The 23,952-nt window shown below is 39.0% G+C and overlaps 1 protein-coding gene across 1 annotated transcript in view; it reads left to right on the top strand.

Moving 5' to 3' along the window:
* TSHZ3 (teashirt zinc finger homeobox 3) overlaps positions 1-16,710 on the top strand; it is a 62,497-nt gene extending 45,787 nt beyond the window's left edge. The window contains exons 2-3 of the mRNA XM_050713180.1: positions 11,972-14,308; positions 14,399-16,710. Of these exons, the coding sequence (XP_050569137.1) occupies positions 12,067-14,308; positions 14,399-15,171 (3,015 nt within the window). The 5' untranslated portion in view covers positions 11,972-12,066 and the 3' untranslated portion in view covers positions 15,172-16,710. The remainder of the gene's footprint in view (positions 1-11,971; positions 14,309-14,398) is intronic.
* The last annotated feature ends 7,242 nt before the right edge of the window (positions 16,711-23,952 follow it).

Here is a 23,952-nt window from a genome sequence, read left to right as displayed (position 1 = left end):
GTTTCCATGGTGGGTGAAAGGTACCGGTAGTTAATGTGACTCCTCATAAAGCAGCTGAATTGTAAGTTACAATCAAAGATTGAGAAAAAAATGTCTGCTTGATAATGTCTTTTACCATAGTAAAATACAGTCACATGAGGAGTAAAAGACTGAAAGAATGGCTAGACAAAGACAGATCATTCATTTGTGCTTAGTTTGAGACTCCTACAAAGCTATTACTTGAAAGTACCTACGCTGGGTAAGGGAACATGGAGACTGCCATCTCACGTGTATATTTAGTCTTTGTATTATTTCAAATGCTATCTAGCGACAATAGCATGAAATAGATGCCCCTACCTGGTACAGAGATATTACATCATTGCTGCTATAATACTCTGCTGGAAAAAGACTTTTTAGAGGATTTCTAATGATAATGAAAATATTCTGATACAGCATTAAGGATTTTGCTACTGAAATGTGTTTAACGTAAATATGCTGTCAGATACCCTTCAAGTAATTGACAAGAGCGGATGATTAGCAGTGTTCTCAATAGTGTTTTTGCATAATCTTACATTTTGACAGAACTCTTCAGCGGCTTTTTATTGTCAGTGCTCTGCAATCAGTAATACTTTTTCCTTGACATTTACTTTGTCATTATAAATCTTGTAAGTGGTCATTTAACTTGTTCGGTATGCATGTAAGAATATCATTACTAACATGTTTGAAAAAATGTCTTCCTGTTGAGGAACTACTATGAAAGTAAACTTAAAAAAAAAAATGTAGTGGGTTGATGAGTGACTTTATGAAATAAATACTTGTCTATGAGCATCTTCTTATCTTCTTGCACATTTCAAGAATGATTTTGAAATCACTTATTGAACGTTCACAGATAAGTCATCAAATTCAGGGTGGCTGTTGGATTATTTTTTATCTTTTTTTTTTTAATTATTATAATTTCACACTGTTGTTCAGTTTTGACCACTTACATCCAACTGACTAAATTTAAGCTCTTATAATCCATAAGCATTCATAATTACATACTGCATGCAATGTTTGTAGTCAGTATAATAAACCTTCATCTTTATTGAAGCATCTCTTGTTTCTACAGCAGTTCTTTAATCTATCTCAATAGATTTCTAGTGTACAGCTCATATAGATTTGGTCAGTGACAAGGGTTAGAGTAGTCTTGTAGAACATTTACTTGTAGCTGTGAAAAGCCCACATTCATCAGAGGATTAGGTCGATCAGATTGTACCAGGATCAATGGAAGGACTGTGTGATCCCTCTTAGGCTGTAAAGTGTTCACCTTCTTGGAGAGAATTCACATACACACACATTTCTCTGTCTTAAAGCCATTTATCTCAGAATGTCAAATTGCAATAATTAACCATTATTGATCTTAAATTCAATTAACTTCATTAACACAGGTCATGATGAGGGTGCTTGTAAGGGAAAGGCTCTTGACAAGTGTCTTTTCTTATATGACATTGAATGTTCACAATTGTGGCTATAAACTATTCATATTGTGCCATAGGAACATCTTTTAAAAATGACAAGGGTTTGGTTGGTGGCTTTGAAGAGGCATTTTAATCCCCTCCCCCTCATCTTCTAGTTCTCAGGGTTTTTCCAGCAAATTTTCTATTCAGGAATCAGTGAACCATTTGTTTCCAGCACATTATCTTAGTGTGGCATTATAGCAAAACCCACCTATTCAAATACCCTTCAGTTCAATAGCTAGTGCTAGATAGAGACTCATTTACAAAAGAGTATATTAGTATAGTTAGCAAATGAGTGAAATGAATATTAAGTGCTTTTTTTTTGCTTTCCATACAAAACAAGTTGGGGCCATCTTGTAGAGGTAATCCTTGGGATCTTTGCTTTCTCTGAGTCTTAGGATTCATATAGCAGTCAATAGTTGTTTTTCTTAAATGAAGGCTGAATAAAAACTCTGAAAGGACACAAAGCTTTGTTGGCCCACAGTGAACTCCTTTTTTTCATGGAGAAACTTCATTATAAGTACAAGTTCACAATAGCTGAAATTGTGATTGAAATCATTTGGATTTCTACTATACCATTCATACAGTTGTATGGAGTTCATTGTAAGTAGTCACTGCAACCAAAATAGCTATTGAAACTACTGTATAAAGGGCTTCAATAGGAATTTCAAGTTTGCAAGAAAAATGAAGGCTGCAGCTCGAGATGTGTGTTAATGTTAGTATGGTTAAATGCAAATACAAAGCCAGTGTTCTGGTCACTGTAAAACTTGTAAGATGTGGCAGATTTGGAGCAACCAAGGATGTGGGAAGATTATAGAAAGTAAGGTGTAAGTTTTTTTAGTCCAAAAAATTCTAAACTGCAATCAGAAGGCTCAGAGAAATGTGGATAAAGAGAAATGACAACATCAGTTTTGTTCAGAAACAGATTTCTGTGACAATTAAATGGTCATTTTGTCACTAAATTTGCTATTTCCACTCCAGTATACAAAGCGTTTACTGAAAAGAGGCAGGCAGAAGCAGAATGGTTTGATTACTGCATTTGAAGAAACTAAAGTTCCCTTACAACATCTGTTTGCTCAGTGAAGGATTATAATAATTAAGAGCTATTAGAGCCATATTGAGAACTTTTATGCTCATGCCTGCTTATCCTGGAGTTGGCTGTGAATCTTGTATTCGTTTGGTGAATGCCCTGTGTGCTTTTCAGTGATTAAAAGATGCCACCCAAATGCTGATATCAAGCAGAGGTTGTGTCACTGCATATTTTAGTACAAATTCACACAGATAATTTGGCTTGTTCTTACAAGTATGTTGATAGTGACTTATATTAAAAATAATTAAAAAAAAATCCAATTATTTTTTATTCTTTGGGTATTCCAGTAAATATTTTGTCTACTCGGGGAAATGGTAATTCTATGCCTAGAAAATTCTGTGAAGAGTCCAAAACCCAGTGTCCCTCCTAAATCCAAATCAAGCATTTACTTCCTGCTGTAATATGTGCTTGCATGGAGTGGGAAATTCTAACACGTGTGTAGTACTTCACACCAAGCAACTGTCTTAGAAACCAACACAAAACCAGTTTTGTCTCAGAGTGGATCACATTTACTTGTGATGAATAATTTATACAGAAAATGTAGATTTTTTTTTCCCTGTTACTAATGCACATAGTAATTGTATTTGGTAAGTTTATGTGAATGTTTTCAGACTGTGGGGCTGCTCGTGAGCTATTTACTTCAACAGTCTGTGTCTGGCTCTTGAATCCATCCCCTGGTGTTTTCTCCCCTCCATGGCTTGTTAGCTGGCTGTCAACCCTCCGAGGGGTAGCGGGGAGCTGTGTGCCCCTGTGCGTGATGTGCGTTTGTAACTTTGGTGTTCTTGCAGGAAGGGCACCCCTTCCCCAGTAACCTGGAGGTGGGGAGGGGAGGAAGAGGAAGGTACTCCGTGAATATTGGTGACCATGAAGCTACTCAAAGCAAACAGCAATTGAGAATTCCCACGGGGTGTTCGCAGTCCTTGTTTCTTACTTACCTACTTTATCTAGTCTCGATAGTGCTTGTGAAAGACTGTTTTTGCAGTGACAGAGAAGGCCAAGACCTTTTTTTCTCCTCTTTATATTTCAGCAGGATCAGACAGAAATTTCAGGCTTATGCTCATAGGGGCTGTCAAAAGATCTACTTCCTCCAAGTGCAAAATACAATAGCAAGTGAGGGCATTTTGTCCACGCAGGAGCCCATCGTGTTTCCCAGCCTTTCTGCTTGCATGCTGTGATCCTGCGTTGCTGCTGGTCGTCAACCATGGGCACGCAGAGTGGAACATAAACTGCCCCCCAGCTTCCACGCAGCAGTATTTTTGGAAGTCAGCTGTATCGTGTATGTGTGACTGCAAATTTAGGACAACTGAAAAAAAGGTCTCTTGTTCCTGACTAGCCATACCCTTTGAGCTATTATTCCTGTTTCTCATAAGCATGGCGTTCTCTTCCAGCTGTACAATATTTACATCTGATAGCAAATTTTACATGAGTAATTCTCTTTAAAAATCCATATGATTTAGTGCATTATACATGGGAGTAATTTGGACCGTGAATCTCTCAAAGGTTTTGTCAATCTTCAGATCCTTTCTTGTTAGAAACTTCCTGCAGATCAGCTCTCTAAGTGAGATAGATCTCAGACCGATCCTCACGTAACCCTACGTGCACTGCAGCATGATATGATCTTGCGCTGTTCTCCATGTTAGGAAGACGTGGTGTTACGTTTCATGGGTGGATAATATGAGCAGATTTTAGAAAAACCCTGCTCAGCAGGTTGAATTCAGGGAGTTCAGGCCCCAAGCAGAAATTAAGGCAGAGCACGGCTTTGGAGGAGGGAGGCATGATCCATCGTGTTACATCTCCAACGCTGCCCTGGTAGAGCAGACATTCACGGCTTACCTGGAGTCTTGCTCTGTGCTGGGAGCAGAAAGCTTTTTGGATATGAGTTGTGACAGTTCCTTTCCTAATTTCAAAAACCTTTCCTATTTTCCCCATTTGGAAAGGGAGTTTGCTGGCAGTGTGCAGATTCAGCATTTGTTGGATTCTAGCAGCTTGGCTCAGTGGAGATTTTTTAACCACAGACTCTAGATTTTGCACAGTACGTGCACATGTGGGCATTTCACTGGGTATTTTATCCTTAGTAATTGTTTAAGCTGAAAACTAGCAATTATTTTCAATTACTCACATAGGTTGCACTCACATAAACATACTGTGAAGAAGCATAGGAACAAAAACACAGATTTAAGCTTTCTTCTCATGCTTTGTGTAAATAACTGCATTATATATATTAACCTACAGGAGTTGCAGGCTTCTTTACTTGTCTTCTTGTCTGGCACTGGGCAAGTCATTTTTAACTTCTTTGGATTTCCAGGTCCACAGCTATAAACTGTGGGTAAGAATGCTTCTTCCACAGGATTGCTGTGAAGAGTAAAACAGTCATTGGAGCTTTTGAACACCAAAGTGGAATGATGGCCAATTGTGCTAAGTTGTTCCTAAGCCAGCATTTAATATAATGGCATTCTGTTTTTTCAGGTGTGTATTTAATGAAGGAGATAGCATATAAATGTGTGCTTTCAACAGGAATATCTCATTTAAAAAAAAGACTGAATGGTATTTGGTTCCAGTAAAAAGGAATGCCTGCTTTAGCAGAATTAGTAGCAATTTTTGAATGTTTACTGTTTTTATTTGTAGGTTCCCTCTATGATACCTTTTGTATGGCAGCGTAAAGTCTGAATTGAACAGAAGACCTGAATTCTGTACCCTCCTTTAAAGTACACGAAAGGCAGGGGAGTATGGAATACAGTGACATGAGGAAGAGGTGCTTGCTTTTTACGTTAATGACGTATGAACTCAGTCCTGGTTATCATCTCTTTCCTGTGTATTCTTGTCCATGTAATTCTCAACTCTTAGCACTTAACGTTTGATCTAAACTCTCAGAAGTTGCTCCAAATGTAGTACCAGGCCAGGATGCTGTATTAGAGCAGCTGGCCATCTTCCTTTGGCCTGTTTCTGAGCTCTCTGTATCAGACAGCTGCAGTATTTTCACGAAGGAACAAACACAAGTACACTTCAAAGTTTCTGGTGCCTAATGATAGCTACCCATTAAATTGGCATGCTGTGTTGCATCATCCATGCAGATTCCCAGTAACTTTATACTACAATATTACTGGCATGCAAAGTCTGCAGATGTATCAACATACAAAAAATCCAGCTAAACAAGCATGAATCATGCACACCACATCAAATTAACATGTTAAAAATTAATATTCTTGACCTTGCCAGTGGGCAGAATAATCAGAATAATCTTGGAGTAGGATTGTGCTTCGGTGCAAGGTACCAGCTACTTCAGCCGACAGGTGAGAGCAGTGCTGACCTCTCCACTTGGAAATGACATTCCTCTCCCATAATAGACAGTCCTGCCCCTATGAAACAGAACTTTTGACCTTTCTAACAAAAAAAAGTCCCTCTCAAGGTGTTGGCTGATCAGCATTGCCATGCCTGTTCAGGGGCAGGGTTGTCATGTGCCAGTCTTGTAAACCGGGAGCCACTACGGCCTCCTGTTTCTGTTGCCTCACTGGGAATATACTGACATCTCTGCCACATGGTGAAGTCTCAAACATAGTTTCAGCTACATGCGAATTATCAGTCAGACTCTGTATAGAAATAACTCATGTTGTGGGTGAGATGTTTGCCTTTCTTCCTGTAAGCGGAAGGGCTGGGGAGTGGGAGTTTTCTAACAGACTGATAGAACTATTTTGTATGCCTACAGTTGCATTAGGTCTCTGATTGACTCCATCCACTGGCTGTTTTTCTCTTGCCTCTGTTCATTAATTTTGTGCATAATGTCCATTGGCACAGTCAAAGCGTCTCAGGAAAGCTGTTGACTTTCTCTTGACTTGTGTTCAGGCCATGCCCCATCTTGACTCTGAATGACCCCACAGAAACTGTAGACTCCTTGAGGTTTTTTTCATAGGTTACTTAAATTGTAAATAATAATAATAATAATAATAATAAAGTAATTTCTTAGGTGACTGGAGCCTTCCTGCTCTCAGTGTCTGTCTTCTGTTCTGTTCTTGAAGTGTGAGATGTAAATGGATTCCCTTTTTTTTAAGGGTTTAAAAGTTTCAATATGCACTGAAAAATCAGGTGGTTTGGGAAATGATCCTTAGCATTACACGATGACTTCAAACCGTGCATAAATAAGTAATAAAGTTGGTTGCATTTTTTTAATAAAAGGCCATTTGGTTAAATCAAAATACTTCCAAGAAATTGAATGGTTTTGATGAACTTGTAGTCAAGCATTTTTTCACGTTGGAAGAATATTTGAATGTTTTGATACTTTTTCAAGCAAAGAGCTTATATTCTAGTTTAAATATATGCTGATAAGCTAATTAAAATCAAAGTCTTGGCAAAAAAACATAATTAAGACATTGCAAAAGTATAGCAATGAAATATTTGGATAGATCCAAGCCGAAATATATGGTCTCAGATGCATTTTTTCAGGAAATATGAGAAGAATTGTGCAATTAATTGGTTTTGGGAGAACAGTAAAGTATGTCTTTAATGCTAGGGTTTTGTATTTTCAAACAAACTCGAGGTGCATGTCTGACCACGTTGTGGACATTGTGTGGATGCTGCCATGGAAGGGAGGAAAGCTACGCTGCGTTTTCATCTGAGTGCTACCGAGGAGCTCTCATAGACGAGGCTCGAGCCAGGGGCTGTGGTGCTGGTGGGCACCTCGGGAGGTGGCAGAGTTTGGCCCAGGAGGTCAGCGGAGCAGTGGTTGTTCCAGCTCTGCAGAAACATAATGGGCCGATGACGTTTCTCTGGCTTTGTATAGTGTCTGAGGTGTCTATATTGCCTGTGGTGTCAGTGTAGAAAGAGGTACATGAGTGTATTAGTGTATATACAATATGCATGTATATAGATCATTTTGGGTAGTGATGTATCACCATTTATTTCCACTGGCAAAGAAATGATCCATAGCTTGGTTATGAAGGTAATTCCCCCTTGTATGGAAATGAATTCCATTATACCACAGCTTACAGTTATGTATTTATATCAAATGTGTTAATTTCATTTTTACCTTGCAGTTTAGTTAATAATTTTAATAAATATTAATGAGGGAACCGTTCTCAACCTCTCAATAGCTGTACCTGCAATAGGTTCCAGAATCCCTTGGATATCCTCATCTCTAGAAACTGAGGGCCTCCCCACAGAACCACTGCCCATCTTTTGTCAAATATGTCACAGTGACAACATCGTCAACTTGCAGGCAGTTTCCTGTGGGTTATGGTGTCCTACAAGATGTAAACTACAAACTTTTTTGGGAATGGTGACTTCTTATTCTTCTTTTACACTGGAAAAAGAAAATCAAAAATACAGAAGTACATAATTTCTTTCATTTCCATTCTTATTAACTTCTGCTGTTAGAATTGCCTTTAAAGTCTTTTTTTTCCCCTCAGACTTTGCTGTCAAGGCATTGAAGAACAGTTGTACAGATGCCCTGCTGTTTCAAACATTTACTCTACACTTGAAACATATCAAACCAAGAGTCTCTCTTTTTTATTAATAAGAAGCAAACAGCTGAGTAAAGATGGACTGGAGACAGTGCTTCTTAAAGACAATCTCTCCATCAGCAGTGAATCTCAGTGAAAAGTTTTGTGTTTTTTTGTTTTGTTTTGTTTTGTTATTTTCAACCATCTCCTCCTGATTTTATTTTCCATTTTCATAGCCTCTTTGCTCTTCCTGTAGGTACTTAACCAAAGGAGAAGTTTCTCAGCACAGCCCTCCTTGTCCTTCTGTCTGTTGCACCTAGACAGAACGCCGGTCGTCTCCCTCTGAGCGAGTTGTGGTGAGGCAGGCTGGATCAGAGGTTCCCTTAGCTGCAGATGGGCTCCTTTCCTCCAGTGCCCTTAATCCCATGCTCCCCTGTGGTGTGAGACTGAAGTTCGGCCTTAATCCCCTTCTGTCCCACATGCTGATAACAATTCAGCTGGGTTTTCTGAGGAGGAAGTGCATCCATTGCCTGCTGATGGACCCTCTGAGGACAAAGCCTTAGGGAGCTGTGAGCCCTTCAGCCACTGTAAACCTACCTGTAGTGGTGTGGAAACCTTTGAGAATGGCTGAGTCTGCCACTGCAGGTTGGCCAAGACTTGCTGGGTTGCCTTCTGATGCCGTACTTCAGCCCTGAAGGCACGTGGTAGGTGACCAGCCCTTGGAATAAGATGTTAGAAGCTACTGGCACAAACTGCTTAGGACCGTGTTTTAAGTCTTAGGCTGAGATGTTTCCCTGAACACCCTCATCTCTTGTATACACCTTTGGTTGAGTAAGTAGGGGGTAATGTTGTGTTTCATCCCTCCTCTCCCTTGTGCAGGGAGCAGAAGGAGTTGTTCAAACTATCGCTTGATTAAAGTTGCAGGTTGCTGGGTTAAATTCCACGCTGTTGTTTATTCCTCATTTCCCACATATCTGGATCAAAGACTGATGTCACAACTTGGCTTCACAACTTGAGCTTAGGAAGGAGAACAACTATGGAAGAGGCAGCTCCTGGTTAACACGCAAATATGCTTGATAGTTGGTGAAAAGGGCAAAGAAAGCATGAAAGGTAAATAGATTTACATTTAAATGAGCCGCATGCCAGAGGTTTTCCCTAATGTAAAAGTCACTCTGGAAAGAAACAGTGAATGTGACAATACAAGTGTTTCATCCAAACAAAATTCACAAGATTTCAATGGTAAGAGAAAGAAAAGTGTAAAGAAAACCACACTAATTAGGGACTTGGTTCTGTGCCCCCTGTCCGCATTGGTGAGCACTGGTCTGCAGGAGCACTTCCAGTGGCGTGCAGGGACCCAGCTCAGGTCTTTGGTACATGGTGTGTGGGAGTGGATGGCACACGCTTGTGCTAGTACCCAGTGGACAGAAAGAGTGAAGGACAGGTACATTTATAGGGTGCTTTGGTCTTTCATCTCAGGCTGCAGGTGTGCACGAGATCATTCTAATGCAGGCAGGGTGACAATAACCTTGGATTTTCTTTACCTCTTAAAAAGGGAGTCTTCAGTTTCACATGAGGCAAAGGAATGAGAGTAGTAAAAGAAAAATTGTTTCGACAAGGTGGAAAAGAAAAAGGGTACATTTGCTTCCAAATCATAGGTTCATGCTGTCATTTCTTCCTTCCATCCTTCTTCATTCTTATCACTAGGATCTTTGGCATGGTTCAGATGGAGGTAGTTGGTTGTCAATTGTTTACAAGTTACTAGTAATTATTTAATTTTTTTTAGCTCTAGAGAGTAATTATTTAATTTTTTTTTAGCTCTAGAGAGCTCTGGTCTGCTTTGCTGAAGATTTTGCTGAAGATTTTGGTAGAGTTTAGAAACATGATGGCACAAATAAGATGAAAAGCAATCTGTACCATCTATAAGAGAATGAAATTATTGAATGAAATCCATCTCATTAGATGATAAATTCATTATAGTGGCTTCATTGCATGTATTTGTGTGGTAGGCACTGATCCTGACTACAGATTGCCAGCATGACTGTAGCATACGTAAAATAAGGATTGTTTAATTCTTTCAAAATATTCCGAAAAAAGCATAAAATAGAGTAAAAGAGAGACGTTCTATTTCATGAGAGCACATATATGTTTTTAAAGATGTTATCAGCATCTTCAAAACATCTTATAATAATTTAAAGTTTTTAACTTAATTCTTTCAAACTACATTCTTCCAAATGTTAAAAATAGGAGCCTTGCTGCATGAATTTTGTGTTGAAATTACCTGAGCTTAAATCATCTAATCACAATTACCTCTTACTCTTGTGTTATGTTTGTGCCTTCAAAGGTTTAGCTGGTATTCTGTAGATCAGATTATAACTTTCCATGCTTGGAGGAAGATTTGCTACCATTCATCCATGTGAGAAATAGTAGTGAATATTTTGTATTTCCTAACAGAATGAAGAAATACTCCTTATGAAACTAAAAGCCTGATTACATTGTTGCTTTAACAGTTGTTTATGTCTTTTTTCGTTTTCTGACAACACGTAAACATATTTTCATTGAAATAAGTTTGCAAGGTTCAATACTGTATATGTGATATCTACTATAGTATTCTCCTACATTTTTCTTTCTCGGGATATTAATCATTATCTTCGTAGCACTATTGCCTGAATAAACAAGCTGTAGATTATTTAATGTGTTTACAATACAGATACCCATACATTCCAGATGTGTTGCAGAGAAAGGTCAAAAGTCAAGTGTCCTCAACCATACAGTCTACTGGAAACGTGTTTTTTTTCAAAGTTTATAATTATATTTGTGATAGATTGCAAGCACATTTTAAATTCCACTTAATACAGAACAGTCATGATCTATTTTGCTTTCTTAGCTGTAAATTAATGCACTATATAGAAATAGATTATTTTGATCAATTAATGATCCCTCTCCTAATGTTACTGTAGTTTCCTTTCCTGAAGGAATAATTTAGGTAGACTTAATATATGTAGAATACGTGCACAGAAGCTCTGTGGAAAAAAATAACGTGTTTACTGTCAGTTCTCAACTATCCTATTCAGGAAGAGTATCTTAAATTTACGTCACCAGTTGCATTACTTGAGGAGGAAAAAAAGACAGGATCCCTGTTGGGTGTCTATGTAGCTTATGCTGAGTAAATATTGACAAAGTAGTCTAAAGAGCAAACACTTTGACATTTGTAAGGTCCACTGGAAGGTCTTGTATATATTTATACAGCAAGAATGAGTACAGCATACCAATTTTCTTGAACTAGCTCCTGACATAATTCTGCATGGGCTTTCTTGTTGAGAAAGGTATGCTTAAATGGGAATGGGTCATTTGTTACACCCATAATGAATATCCTTGAATTGCTGTTAGTGAGTTGTTTCAGAAGGTTGTGTCACCTGCTTTTACTGTCTCCTCCTCTGAAATATGATAACTACTAATAATGATAACTTCTTGAAAATCTCATTTTTTAATTATTGCAACTGGGGATTTTTATTTTTTATTTTTTACTTTGTAGGAATTTTTTATGTTTGTTGTACTCTATATCTATTAAAGATTGAGTCTCAAAACTGTAATGAGCAAAAAATGCTTGCTTAATTTAAATTGTGAATCTGTCTGTTAAGAAATGCATTAGGGGTAGGAGAAGCATAAGACATATTAATTGACAGACAGGAACTGCTGTCTCTGAGGTTGATACAAGTAATTTATTACTTTAGAAATGAATGCCACCTCCAGAATGTGCTTCATTAATTTCAAATTTAGTTTTAATTTCAAGCTGTTGCCCCTTGAGAAGAATAAGGTGGCAAATTATGTTTGAAGAGCAGATTTTTTTCTTGCTCAGAAGAAACACTAAATTTTAACTGTTTAATTTTGCAAATAAGTGCAGTTCTTTGGCTGAAACACTTGAGTGAAAGTATGATCAGCAGACACTAACTTATATTTTCTTCTCTTCATAATAGCCTATGTTTCAGACGAACTAAAAGCAGCAGCATTGGTGGAAGAAGATGTGGAACCTGATGAAAACACAGTTGATGGGGAGCCTTCAGCAAAATATATGTGTCCAGAAAAAGACTTCAGTAAGAACTGCCAAAGCTACCAAAATTCTCCAGCTGCTGAATTTTCTAGCCATGAAATGGATAGTGAGTCACACATCAGTGAGACAAGTGACCGCATGGCAGACTTTGAGAGCAGTTCTATTAAAAATGAAGAAGAGAACAAGGAGGTTTCAATACCACTCGAAGACTCTACTGTATCTGATAGTTTAGAACAAATGAAAGCTGTATATAATAACTTTCTCTCCAATTCCTACTGGTCCAATCTCAATTTGAATATTCACCAGCCGATTTCAGAAAAAAACAACGGTAGCAGCAGCAGTAGCAGCAGCAGCAGCAGTAGTTGTGGAAGTGGCAGCTTTGACTGGCACCAGACTGCTATGGCTAAAACACTGCAGCAAGTTTCTCAGAGCAGAATTCTTCCTGAACCGAGCCTTTTTAGTACAGTTCAATTGTACAGACAAAGCAGTAAGCTTTATGGCTCTATATTTACTGGAGCCAGTAAATTCCGCTGTAAAGACTGCAGTGCTGCCTATGATACTTTAGTAGAATTAACAGTGCACATGAATGAAACAGGACATTATCGAGATGACAACCATGAAACTGATAACAATAACCCTAAAAGATGGTCCAAACCTCGTAAACGCTCATTGCTTGAAATGGAAGGGAAAGAAGATGCCCAGAAAGTATTAAAGTGTATGTACTGTGGTCATTCGTTTGAATCTCTTCAGGATTTGAGTGTTCATATGATCAAAACAAAACACTACCAAAAAGTGCCTCTGAAGGAACCTGTTACACCTGTAGCAGCAAAAATTATCCCAGCTACTAGAAAGAAAGCATCACTAGAGCTTGAACTTCCAAGTTCGCCAGATTCCACAGGTGGGACACCAAAAGCAACAATCTTGGATACCAATGATGCACTTCAAAAGAATTCCAATCCCTACATTACACCAAATAATCGCTATGGTCACCAGAACGGTGCGAGCTATGCCTGGCACTTTGAGGCAAGGAAATCTCAAATTCTGAAGTGCATGGAATGTGGAAGTTCGCATGACACTCTGCAGGAACTCACTGCTCACATGATGGTGACGGGACATTTTATTAAAGTCACTAACTCTGCCATGAAAAAAGGGAAGCCAATTATAGAAGCCCCAGCAACACCTACAATAACGTCCTTAGTAGATGAGAAAGTCCAGTCTGTGCCACTAGCTGCCACCACTTTTACATCTCCTTCCAATACACCGTCTAGTGTTTCCCCTAAATTAAATGTTGAAATAAAAAAAGAAGTAGATAAAGAAAGAAACATTGCTGATGACAAAATGAAGGACAAAGAAAAGTCAAGTGAAGATGAGGAGAAATACGATATTTCTTCAAAGTACCATTACTTGACTGAAAATGACCTAGAAGAAAGCCCTAAAGGGGGACTAGATATATTGAAATCTTTAGAAAACACAGTTACATCAGCTATAAATAAAGCCCAGAATGGCACACCAAGCTGGGGTGGCTACCCCAGCATTCATGCTGCCTATCAGCTGCCAAATATGATGAAGCTATCATTGGGTTCATCTGGCAAGAGTACACCATTAAAACCTATGTTTGGAAACAATGAACTAGTATCACCATCTAAAAACCAGCCTTTGGTGTCTCCGCCAAGCAGCCAGACCTCACCTGTGCCAAAAACAAACTTTCATGCCATGGAAGAATTGGTAAAGAAAGTCACTGAGAAGGTGGCTAAAGTGGAGGAGAAAATGAAAGAGCCTGAAGGAAAGCTTTCTCCAATGAAGAGTGCAACACCTTCACCATGCAGTAGTGAAGTCAGTGAACCCCTTAAAATGGATGCCTCCAATGATGGTGGCTTTAAAAGCCAGCAGAACAGCCCAGTCCCTCAGAGAGATGGCTGCAAGGACAGTCCAACTGTAGAACCTGTGGAAAATGGGAAAGAACCCGTTAAGTCAATTGTAAGTTCTTTAAGTAGCAGCACAGCTATCATTACTGATCACCCTCCTGAACAGCCATTTGTAAATCCATTAAGTGCACTGCAGTCTGTCATGAATATTCACCTTGGGAAGGCAGCAAAGCCATCTTTGCCCGCTTTGGACCCAATGAGCATGCTTTTTAAAATGAGCAATAGTTTGGCAGAAAAGGCTGCAGTGGCCACCCCACCTCTACAGTCCAAAAAAACGGACCACTTAGACCGTTATTTTTATCATGTCAACAATGACCAACCCATAGATTTGACGAAAGGCAAGAGTGACAAAAGCTGCTCTTTGGGTTCAGCGCTTTTGTCATCCACATCGACATCTTCTGCATCTTCTTCATCTACAGTGACAACAGCAAAGACATCTGCAGTCGTGTCATTCATGTCAAACTCGCCGCTACGCGAGAATGCCTTGTCAGATATATCTGATATGCTGAAGAACCTGACAGAAAGTCACACATCAAAATCTTCCACACCTTCCAGCATATCTGAGAAATCTGACATTGATGGTACCACAATAGAGGAACCAGAAGAGAGTACACCAGCTCAGAAAAGGAAGGGACGTCAGTCTAACTGGAACCCTCAGCACTTGCTCATCTTACAGGCCCAGTTTGCAGCTAGTTTACGGCAGACTTCAGAGGGTAAATACATCATGTCAGACTTGAGCCCTCAAGAAAGAATGCACATTTCCAGGTTTACAGGACTTTCAATGACCACAATTAGCCACTGGCTAGCCAATGTGAAATACCAGCTCCGAAGGACGGGGGGAACTAAGTTCCTTAAAAATTTGGACACTGGACATCCAGTGTTCTTTTGTAATGACTGCGCGTCACAGATCAGAACTCCTTCAACTTATATCAGTCATCTTGAATCGCATCTGGGTTTCAGGTTAAGAGACTTGTCCAAACTGTCCAGTGAACAGATTAACAATCAGATAGCACAAGCAAAGTCACCGTCTGAAAAGCTGGTGACATCCTCTCCAGAGGAAGATATCGGAACTTCTTACCAGTGCAAACTTTGTAACAGGACTTTTGCAAGCAAGCATGCTGTTAAACTTCATCTTAGTAAAACACATGGGAAGTCACCAGAGGATCATCTTCTGTATGTTTCAGAATTAGAGAAGCAGTAGCATTTGGTTTTGATTAGAATAACTGTAATTTGCTTTGAGGAAAACTGTCAAAGACGCCTTAAAGCTACTGTTTAGTTCTTGGCACATGTTCTTATTTTAACTCCAGAGTCACTCTGGGCTGAACTGTTTTGTATAACTGTACAGTGTTTAAATAGAGGTGCATAATCAGCTGTTGTTACTGGTAAAATATGAAGGTTAAAATGCAGTGGTAAGTGTTTGGAACTTTGTGTAAATTGGATTTAGTTGCTGTGCATCCCTCTGATGCATCAAGCTGCATGCATTAACAGACAGTTTAATTAAGCATTTATAACTAATTCTGGTGCACTTTTTTCATGTGACCTAAGTGTGCTGGTATTTCTCACCCTATAATCTTTAGCCCTCTGAGTACTTTGAAGCACTTTTGCATTAATTTGGCAAAAATGTGTGGATATGTTTGTTGTTGTTGTTTTTTTTAATCTTTTTTTTTTTTAAAAAATCACCTTACCAGCTTAGTTCTGATTATTAATATGAACCTCCATTTATGCAGAGGTGTCTCACACCTTAAAATTTAAAAATATAATTTTCACATTGAAACATGGGTGTATATATTGTATAGATTTCAAAATCTCTTATGAAAAATGTGATTGTGGTTAATGCCATTTTCTTTTTCTTCAGCATTTTTAGCAACAGTGTTTTTCGTACCTGGTAAGCCCCAGGTATGAACTGTACTTATATATAGTGTATATTTCATTTTTTAGATCTAACAGTTTTTCTTTTAACATCCAAACATTGTAAATTATATGATGAGAGATACGGCAGATAGCATTTATAAAGTATTCAGAAACATTATTCTTAAAGCAAAGTATGTTTTGTTTTGTTTTGCTATACAGTACATCTATATTAATAGAGGTTCATGTTTAAATTATACATATTTATTAGTGTTGCTATCATTTGTTTGTTTTTTTCTTTTTTTAAAAACCGTCTGAAGAAATAGAAGCCACGGACTGCATTCCTGGCACGCATTATAACTGTTTTGCACAACATGACTTTTAAAGGTATTTATTAGTAAAAAAATAAAATAAAATAAAAAGAGAAAATTCAAAACAAACTCAGTGCTCAAAGGGTTAAATCTATTTGAAAACTTGTACTGTATTTCCTAAACATTGATAAAGCCTTTAAAATGTTTGTACTGTAGTACTTTGCTTAAAAGTTATGAGGCATTCTGTGATATAACCTCTTTTACTTATTTATAAGCGCTCTTGGTTGTTATTTCCTATTGTAGAATGCCTTTTTATTTCAACTGGTAACTTTCTGTTTTGTTCTGCCTAATTATTCTCCCAAGATTCCATACTGCAGCTTTATCTTTAGGCATATGAAAGGTAACCCGTGGTTACCAGCACACTAAGTGATTCTGTTCGTCTCCATTTTTGGCAGTTAATTTGCAGAAGTAACTGACAGCTGACACCATATGAGAATCTATGTATAAAATATTGGCATGTAAACAGCACAGACACTGTAATGCACTCTGTGCCCTGTTTTGTTGTTGACAATGAAGCACCATTATATGACTCTTCATATAACCTTTTTTTCTACAGCAGCATTAAAATTGTCTTTTTGCTATAATTTTGTGTTGCGTTCACAATTATGTCTGAAATGTGCTACGACTAACGAGCACATTAAAATTAAATTGTATGCTATCTGTTTATGACTGAAGCTTGAGTAGGTTTCTTCATCTGCCAGGTGCTGGCAGTCAAAAGCTGCACATAAATCACTGGAGTTTTAGTGAACTTTAGCATTTAAAGAGCAGGGTGGCACTTATTCAAAGGCTGCATTAACAATTCCCCCCCCACACACACACTCCCCCCGCAAACAGATAAATGAGCGTTATAACTCCTTTTTAAGCATCAGGTAAGGCTGGCTGTGAAGACAGGGTTTAGAAATAGCATGTGGCAAAGCAAATAGGTGTTTTGCTGCGCTGTGTATGCAGCACCAGTGGGATGCTGATACTTCGCGCGCCTTCCCCAAACCTATTGAGCAGTCCGCAAGTGGCACCACTGGGCGATGCACGGGTTAGAGCAGCCCTTTCCGCCACCGAGCACTTCGGAGTGACAGGAGTAGGCACCTGCAACTGACGACTTAAACTTTGTGATTGTGAAGTGAATCCTCTGATGGCCCTCTCCTGCTGTACAACACGCAGAGCAGATAGCAAGGGAGGGAAGGAAGGTGAATAAACACATGCGAAACAAACGCAAACAAGCAAGAGCATTTATATGATAATGACAGACTTCTTCTGGTGTTGACAGGTCACCCCATCAAAACCACTGAAAACAATGTACATCTCCGAAGTACCTATATTACTAGGCATGTAAATAATGTCTTTTGCCAGTCAGGTGAACTTGGAGTCTAGAAATGGTTACAGGGGAACCAAAACCCCACCATTACAGCACTTAAGAATCATGTTTCAAGTAATAACTACCATCCGAATGTCAAATGTACAGTTTGCTTTCTTTTTTTTTTTAAATACTGTCTTCCAATAAGCGACTAATTCAGTCTGCTTTGTGCTTTTTCTTCCCTTCTTCCTCTCACTCTAATTGTGAAAGCCAGTGCCACATCTTCACAAGTGTAACTGTGTTCTGTGTGTTCTGCAGCAAATACTGCTAAACAGACCGAATGAATGGGATTAATGATTAGCTCTGTTTTTTTTTCCATCTCTTTTGGCTCACAGTTGTATCTGATTTTAAGGTCATTTGTGTGTCAATGTTTATGGCCTCAGCTCAAATTCCAGCAATAAAATTGCAGGGTGCAGTTTTGCCGGTCGCCTGCCTTGTCCCAGGAGTGCCCCTCAGGTACTGAGGAGAGGCAACCTGGCCAGCCAAAGTCTTCTATGAAGCCTCCCTCGTGGCCCTCTGCATTTTTTGCATATCGATGATCTAAATCTAAATGTGGCCAGACTTCTTACATCTACAGCAGAGAATTCCTCCTCTGAAAATTAGAGCAGTTTAAATATAGTGTTTGGTTGCAAAACAGAAATTCACGCATAAGGAAACTGACAGATTAGTGCATATATTGTCAATCAATTTATTTTTAAGATGCATCATTGACTTGTAATGCTAAAAGCTCCACATGCAATACTGTTATCTAGGACTTGGGAGGGAGTAAAAGCAGGAGACTACAGTCTTGCGTGGTGTTCCTTATTCTTAAAAAATAGACAAGGAATTGATGACTGCAAACACCAAATACTGCTGATGCAGCATCATCCAGTCTGATAAAAATCACTTCCAGGGCCTGACTCTCTGGGTCAGAATGTGCATTGAGGAGATGCAGCAGGTGAAAATTCAGGGAGCAGTCATGTCCATTAACGTGCAACAGAAATGACTTTTAAAATGTATTTTTAAAACATGCTTGGAACTTTGCAAATGAATGGCTAGTCAGGAGCTGCATATCCCAAATATATTAAAATAAAGTTCAGCTTGCATTTCCGAACCTCCAGGACTGGCATACCAATGTGATTTCACATTATAAAGAATTTAGAGAATCAATGAACTAGAATAATGTCGTTTTTGTCCATACACTGATATGTATATTGGCATGGTAACTATTAGTGCTAACCAAATCACCAACCTAGCTATGTTATTTTTTTTCCTATTAAACATAAATTTATAAATGCAGGATTGTAAAATTTGCATTTGAATTCCAACTTTTGCTTTGCATTTGATATTTTATTTAGAAAGATACAGACTGAGTGCGAGAGAAAACAAAATACCTCAAGAAAGAGTTTAAAAATGAAATTGTGATGGGTGGGAAGAGCTTTAAATCACAGGTGTGTAAAGGTGACCCTGGTCTAACCCCACCCAAGTAGTGGCTTGTTGCAGCATACTGTATATCTTCCAGCCATCACATTTACGCAGTATCTTAAAATAACATTTGTGATAAATGTGCAATTTAACTAATTTATGGTGCTATGATCTGCTCAGGGCTACATGCAAGATGAAAATCTTAAATGGAGCTTGAACAGCTCACTTCACAACAAGAAATCAATATGCCAGATCTTAGAGAGCTGTTCACTGAAGTCAACATTTAGCAAAAAAAAAAAAAGCTAAAAAAAAACAACAACAAAAAAACTGAATGTATCTTAAAGTTTTAGCAAGAAATCTGTAATTAACTGAAATATGATTTGTAAGTTAGTGTAAGGGAGTTTCTGAAACCTACATCTTTCTAGAAACTTGATTATATTTTATTTTTGTATTGAAACTATATTGTTTTAATTATGCGGTTGCTTTCATGGTAAACACTGTTTGTGATTTTTTTTTTTATCTAAGCCAAGGCAGATTAGTGTTATCAGTATGGGAGTTATCTGTTGCATTTTAATGTGGCTATGTATCTTGGTATATAAAGCTAGACAGATATGACTCTGCATTTTATGACAGCAAAAATTTTGTCTGTACTTTGAGATTTAAAAAAAGTACTGGCATGTGTAGAAGAGAAGAACCTTTAATTTTGCAAGTTCTTTTTTCAGCTGCAACAGAAAAAGAAGTAACTGTGGTGGAAGTGATGACAGAGACAACTGGTAATAAAGCTAAATTTAATAAATTTTATATTTTAAAATATGCCTCCAGAGAGCCTTATATATTTCTTAGAAAAATATCAAATTATTGCAATTATTTTTGCCTACTTTGTTCAGGTAACTTTTTATTATAACAATATGTTGGAGCTTTGCTAGCTACTCAGTTACCCACACTGCTCAACAGAGCTGAATACAGGAAATGGTCATAAAATGAGAATTTATCATGCGAAGTAGACAAAAGAGTTCCAAAGTTACAGAACGTGTAAAGAGTTGCTGAATTGTGTGAACTAACCATGTATACTTGACTGGGTGGTTATAGTGGAAACACTGTGTAACTCCCTTGGGTATTACTAATAAATCCATATGCTCTCCAGCTAAAAGGGCCCAGTAAATTCTCTTCTGGGACTTGGTGCCAGGATGTGCCTTCCAGCCCTTGGTTGACCTGCTGTAGGTAAACGAGAGACCAAGAAATAATTACCGACTGCTATCTCTGAATATGAAAGCAGTTCTGTTGTTCAGGGTGTGGTAGCAGTGAATTTAGTTGAGTTTTCAGTAATTATCCTGTAATAATGTAAAGCTCGTATATGTTCATGTCTATAATACTGCAGCCCTCATTGAAGAATATTTGCATAAGGAGTCTTTTTTTTTTCTTTTTTTTTTTTTCTTTTTACCAGTGAAGGAAGAAAGAATCAGGGTCATTTATGAAAGGGAGCAGAATTATGTATTAATGCATCATTATATATGTCAGAAAGCTTTGGAATAATCAGTGAGGTTACAATCTGTTTTCAGAACTTGGTTTGGGGCAATAATTTTAACTGAATGTTCAGCATGAAAAAGATGACTAAGTTTTACTAATACTTAGCTTTATGATACTTAGTTTAGGGCCTGTATTCATTATCTAGTACATAGACAAATGTGGTGGTGTTAAATAAACTCATTTTTTTACATGCAGATCTACAGGTCTTTATACTTAGTATCCTGCTTACATGTTAAGGCAGCTGTTTGCTTTTCAGCAGTATGTTATGATATTTAGGTGGGACACATTAACTTAGCAGCTGTTGCTTGATTCACTTCACCATATTTATAGCTTGAAACACACTTCTGGTTAAATCATCTTTTAAGAGAATTAAAATCTGATGCATATTTGGGGGTGCATGGATATGTCCAGACCATTCACCAACCTCACGTATGTAACCTTTACTGAAAAGAAATTACACAGCTGCAAATCATTCTATATGGTAAGGTGTAGGAGTGTTTAAAAAGTAAAATTAAAAATTACCACTCAGGTCAGACGTTTCTCTGTATCATGGTTTTAAAGTTGTTAGCCTTCACAACGAAATGAAAAGGTAGTCCCAGAGCAAGCAAAGAGAAGTAAGAAAGGGCAATGGCAGTCATACCCCCATCTCCCAGCCCTGGGGGAACAGTGGGGCTGGTCAGACCTAGTGGGGGCTCCTGCCGCAGCCAGGCTGCCGTGGTGTGGGTGCCCCTCGCTTCTCGTGCTGGGCTTTCCCTGTGTCGCACAAGGGCACGGATATGTGCTTCTCCCCCGGTGCACTAGCAAAGTGGGCTTGGTAACAAAGAGTGAGCTAATTTCCTGATTTCTTACCTCTTGATGCCTGAATTAAGGACTTTGGTTGCAAGGGAAATGAATTTCAAATGATTTGGCACTGTAGAAAAGCCTGCATTAGACCTGTCAGCTCTGTTCCAATCCCTGTGGAGAAGACAGTGTCCATCTTTTTTTTTTTTTCTTTTTAATATCAAAAATATAAATGGAGGGAAGGTAATTTTTAAACTTTAGTATAAATTAACAATGAAAAATACTTTTTATTAAGCTTCAACTTATCACATTCATTCTTGCATGGTAGGAAACGGGGGACATGTTTATAGCCATCTTAATTGTGAGTTAGTGACCTTTTTAGCCAAGTGAAATGAAATTACTTGAAAATGGAATTCTTTCTAATTGGCGCATTTGTAGGTGGTGGGGAAAGGAACAGGATTTGTTAACGCGTGCATGCATATAAAGCCTGCAAGGAACTGTGAGGAAAGCCTGAAGTCTGTGCTCAGCTGCAAACCTGTGCAGAGGGAGAATGAGGTAGGTGTGTCAGGAAGCGCAGTTGTATTCTCGGCTCCTTTTTTTCTAAACTGGAGGTACAGTCACTGCAGTTACGCCTCAATGACCATGAAACCGAGTCGGCAGAAGCTGAAGGACTCCGCTCCTGAAAGCCTCATCAGGACTTGTCATCGCTCTAATGAATATCATTTAAATTGCTTTGTATATTGGTGGAGTTTGGATGTCGATTTAATTTGTGCATGTGTTTGAGTTCTTCTGCTTGGCTAGGCTAACAGAGAGCAACAACCTAATGAAAAGTGAGTTGGTGACAGCATGATGAGCCCCAACCCAATCAAATGTGTTTGAAGGCCTGTTTTGACAGGGATCTTAAAAGTAGATCTAGGAAAGAGGAGTAGTGCTTTAGTTCAGTGCAATTGTTTCAGGCTAAGATTACTGCTTTTTGTCCCTCTCGATGGTTGAAAATTTTCTGTGTGCACTCTGGCTTGTGATAAAACATGGATTCATCATAGGGTTGTGTTTGGAGGAGCCCAGGAGAATGGCCTCCCCACATCAAATATCTCTGGAAATTACTGGAGTTAAAACTCCACTTCAGAAACTCATTATGGGGGTACACCAGCAAGTGGGAAGCAAGAAATGGCCTAAGCAGGTTGTGTCTCCATCTCTAATGCTGTGTTGCACTGGGCCCATAGGAGGAACAGGAGCAGATTAACTCTGGAGGGCAGGGGCTGGCTGGTCAGGGCCAGCCGCGGACTTCTCTGCATTAATTCCTATTTTCTGTGACAGGAAGTTGAGCATGCGATGCCCAGAGCTGCAGAGAAGGGCAGAGCAGATGGAGGAATTCCTCACAACACCTTTCAGTGCTGTCCGGGTGGTAGAGACGAGGAAAACAGGCCGGCAGTGGGAGGGCTGCCCGGGTCTGCTCTCCTGAAGGCGCACGGTGCCAGGCTGGGAGCCTGGCTGGCAGCAGGAGGGCTGCCCAGGTCCTGCTCTCCTAAAGGCCACACAGTGCTGGGCCAGGAGCCCAGCCAGCATGAGCAAGGCTCATGCTCTGCATGGCCAGGAAGCCTTCTCGTCTGCCTGGCAGGGCTGGGATGCTGCCCTCGGCCTCAAGGCCTCATGCCTGCCCCAGGGCTGTGGCCACGGCATGGGCATGGCCTGCCTCAGGACTGCTAGATGGGCAAAATGGCCACATCAACCTGATAAATTAAACCGTCTTCCAATCTCTGATAAAACGTTCACTTTTTCCCTCTGATATGTGCATTTGGAAAATAGAAAAATGTGTTCACGATTTCTATTTGCCACCGTGAAGACAAATCCATTTCTGAAACAGCGTGTCTGTCAGAAAGGGGAAGCACAGAGTGGCACCCCTCCGTCGGCTCTGAAGACTACAGAGCACTGCTACGTGGTGTCCAGTACTTCACAGTGCTTCAGAATGGACACCAAGACCATAACCACCAAAAGAAAAAAATAATGCAATTTTTTATTTTATAGTAAAACCCAACAACAACCAAAAGAAAGGATTGCAGGAGGGAAATTGGATTACATGAAAAATCTGCAGTCTGGATACTCGTATCTAAGAGATGATTAATATATCAGATAAATCGTTCAGCAATGGTTCATGCAAACAGACCTTCTATAATTCTGCCAAAGTCAGGGAGATCAATGTGCTCTGCTGAATGATCGTGGCACTGACCACTCAAAAGAAAGCACCTAAGGGCAGCTGTAACTTATGCTGATTTCATACCCTCCCTGATTTCAAAATATATGAGATTCTCCAGCTTCCTCTGAACCAAATCCATGCATAACCTTCAGGACATAGTTGCTCCTGTTTTAGGAGTGAACACGACCCTTTCTGTCTTCATTGGCCCAGATTTTGTAAATGTTTTGAAAATGCTATATGCTTTATATGTGTTTTTTATTTATTTATTTATTGTTGTGTTGTAATATAACCATTGCCCCCAGACAATAATTTGAATGACAAGGCTTCATTATGCCTCTTACTTTCAACATAAGATTTGGACAGGGGGTGAGAACACCCAAAATCTTTTTGTCAAAGATGATGGGAAATCTGATACAACACGTATGCAAGTCTGCAGCAAGAAACTATAAGATTAAAAAAAAAAAAAAAAAGGCAAAAAAAGCACAATCAAATTCAGGGCATGTGTTT

This window comes from Cygnus atratus, chromosome 12 (genome assembly GCF_013377495.2).
Source record: "Cygnus atratus isolate AKBS03 ecotype Queensland, Australia chromosome 12, CAtr_DNAZoo_HiC_assembly, whole genome shotgun sequence".
In the NCBI taxonomy this organism is placed as follows: domain Eukaryota; kingdom Metazoa; phylum Chordata; class Aves; order Anseriformes; family Anatidae; genus Cygnus; species Cygnus atratus.
The sequence above is the reverse complement of the archived record's forward strand: the minus strand, read 5'-3'. Positions and strand labels throughout refer to the sequence as shown.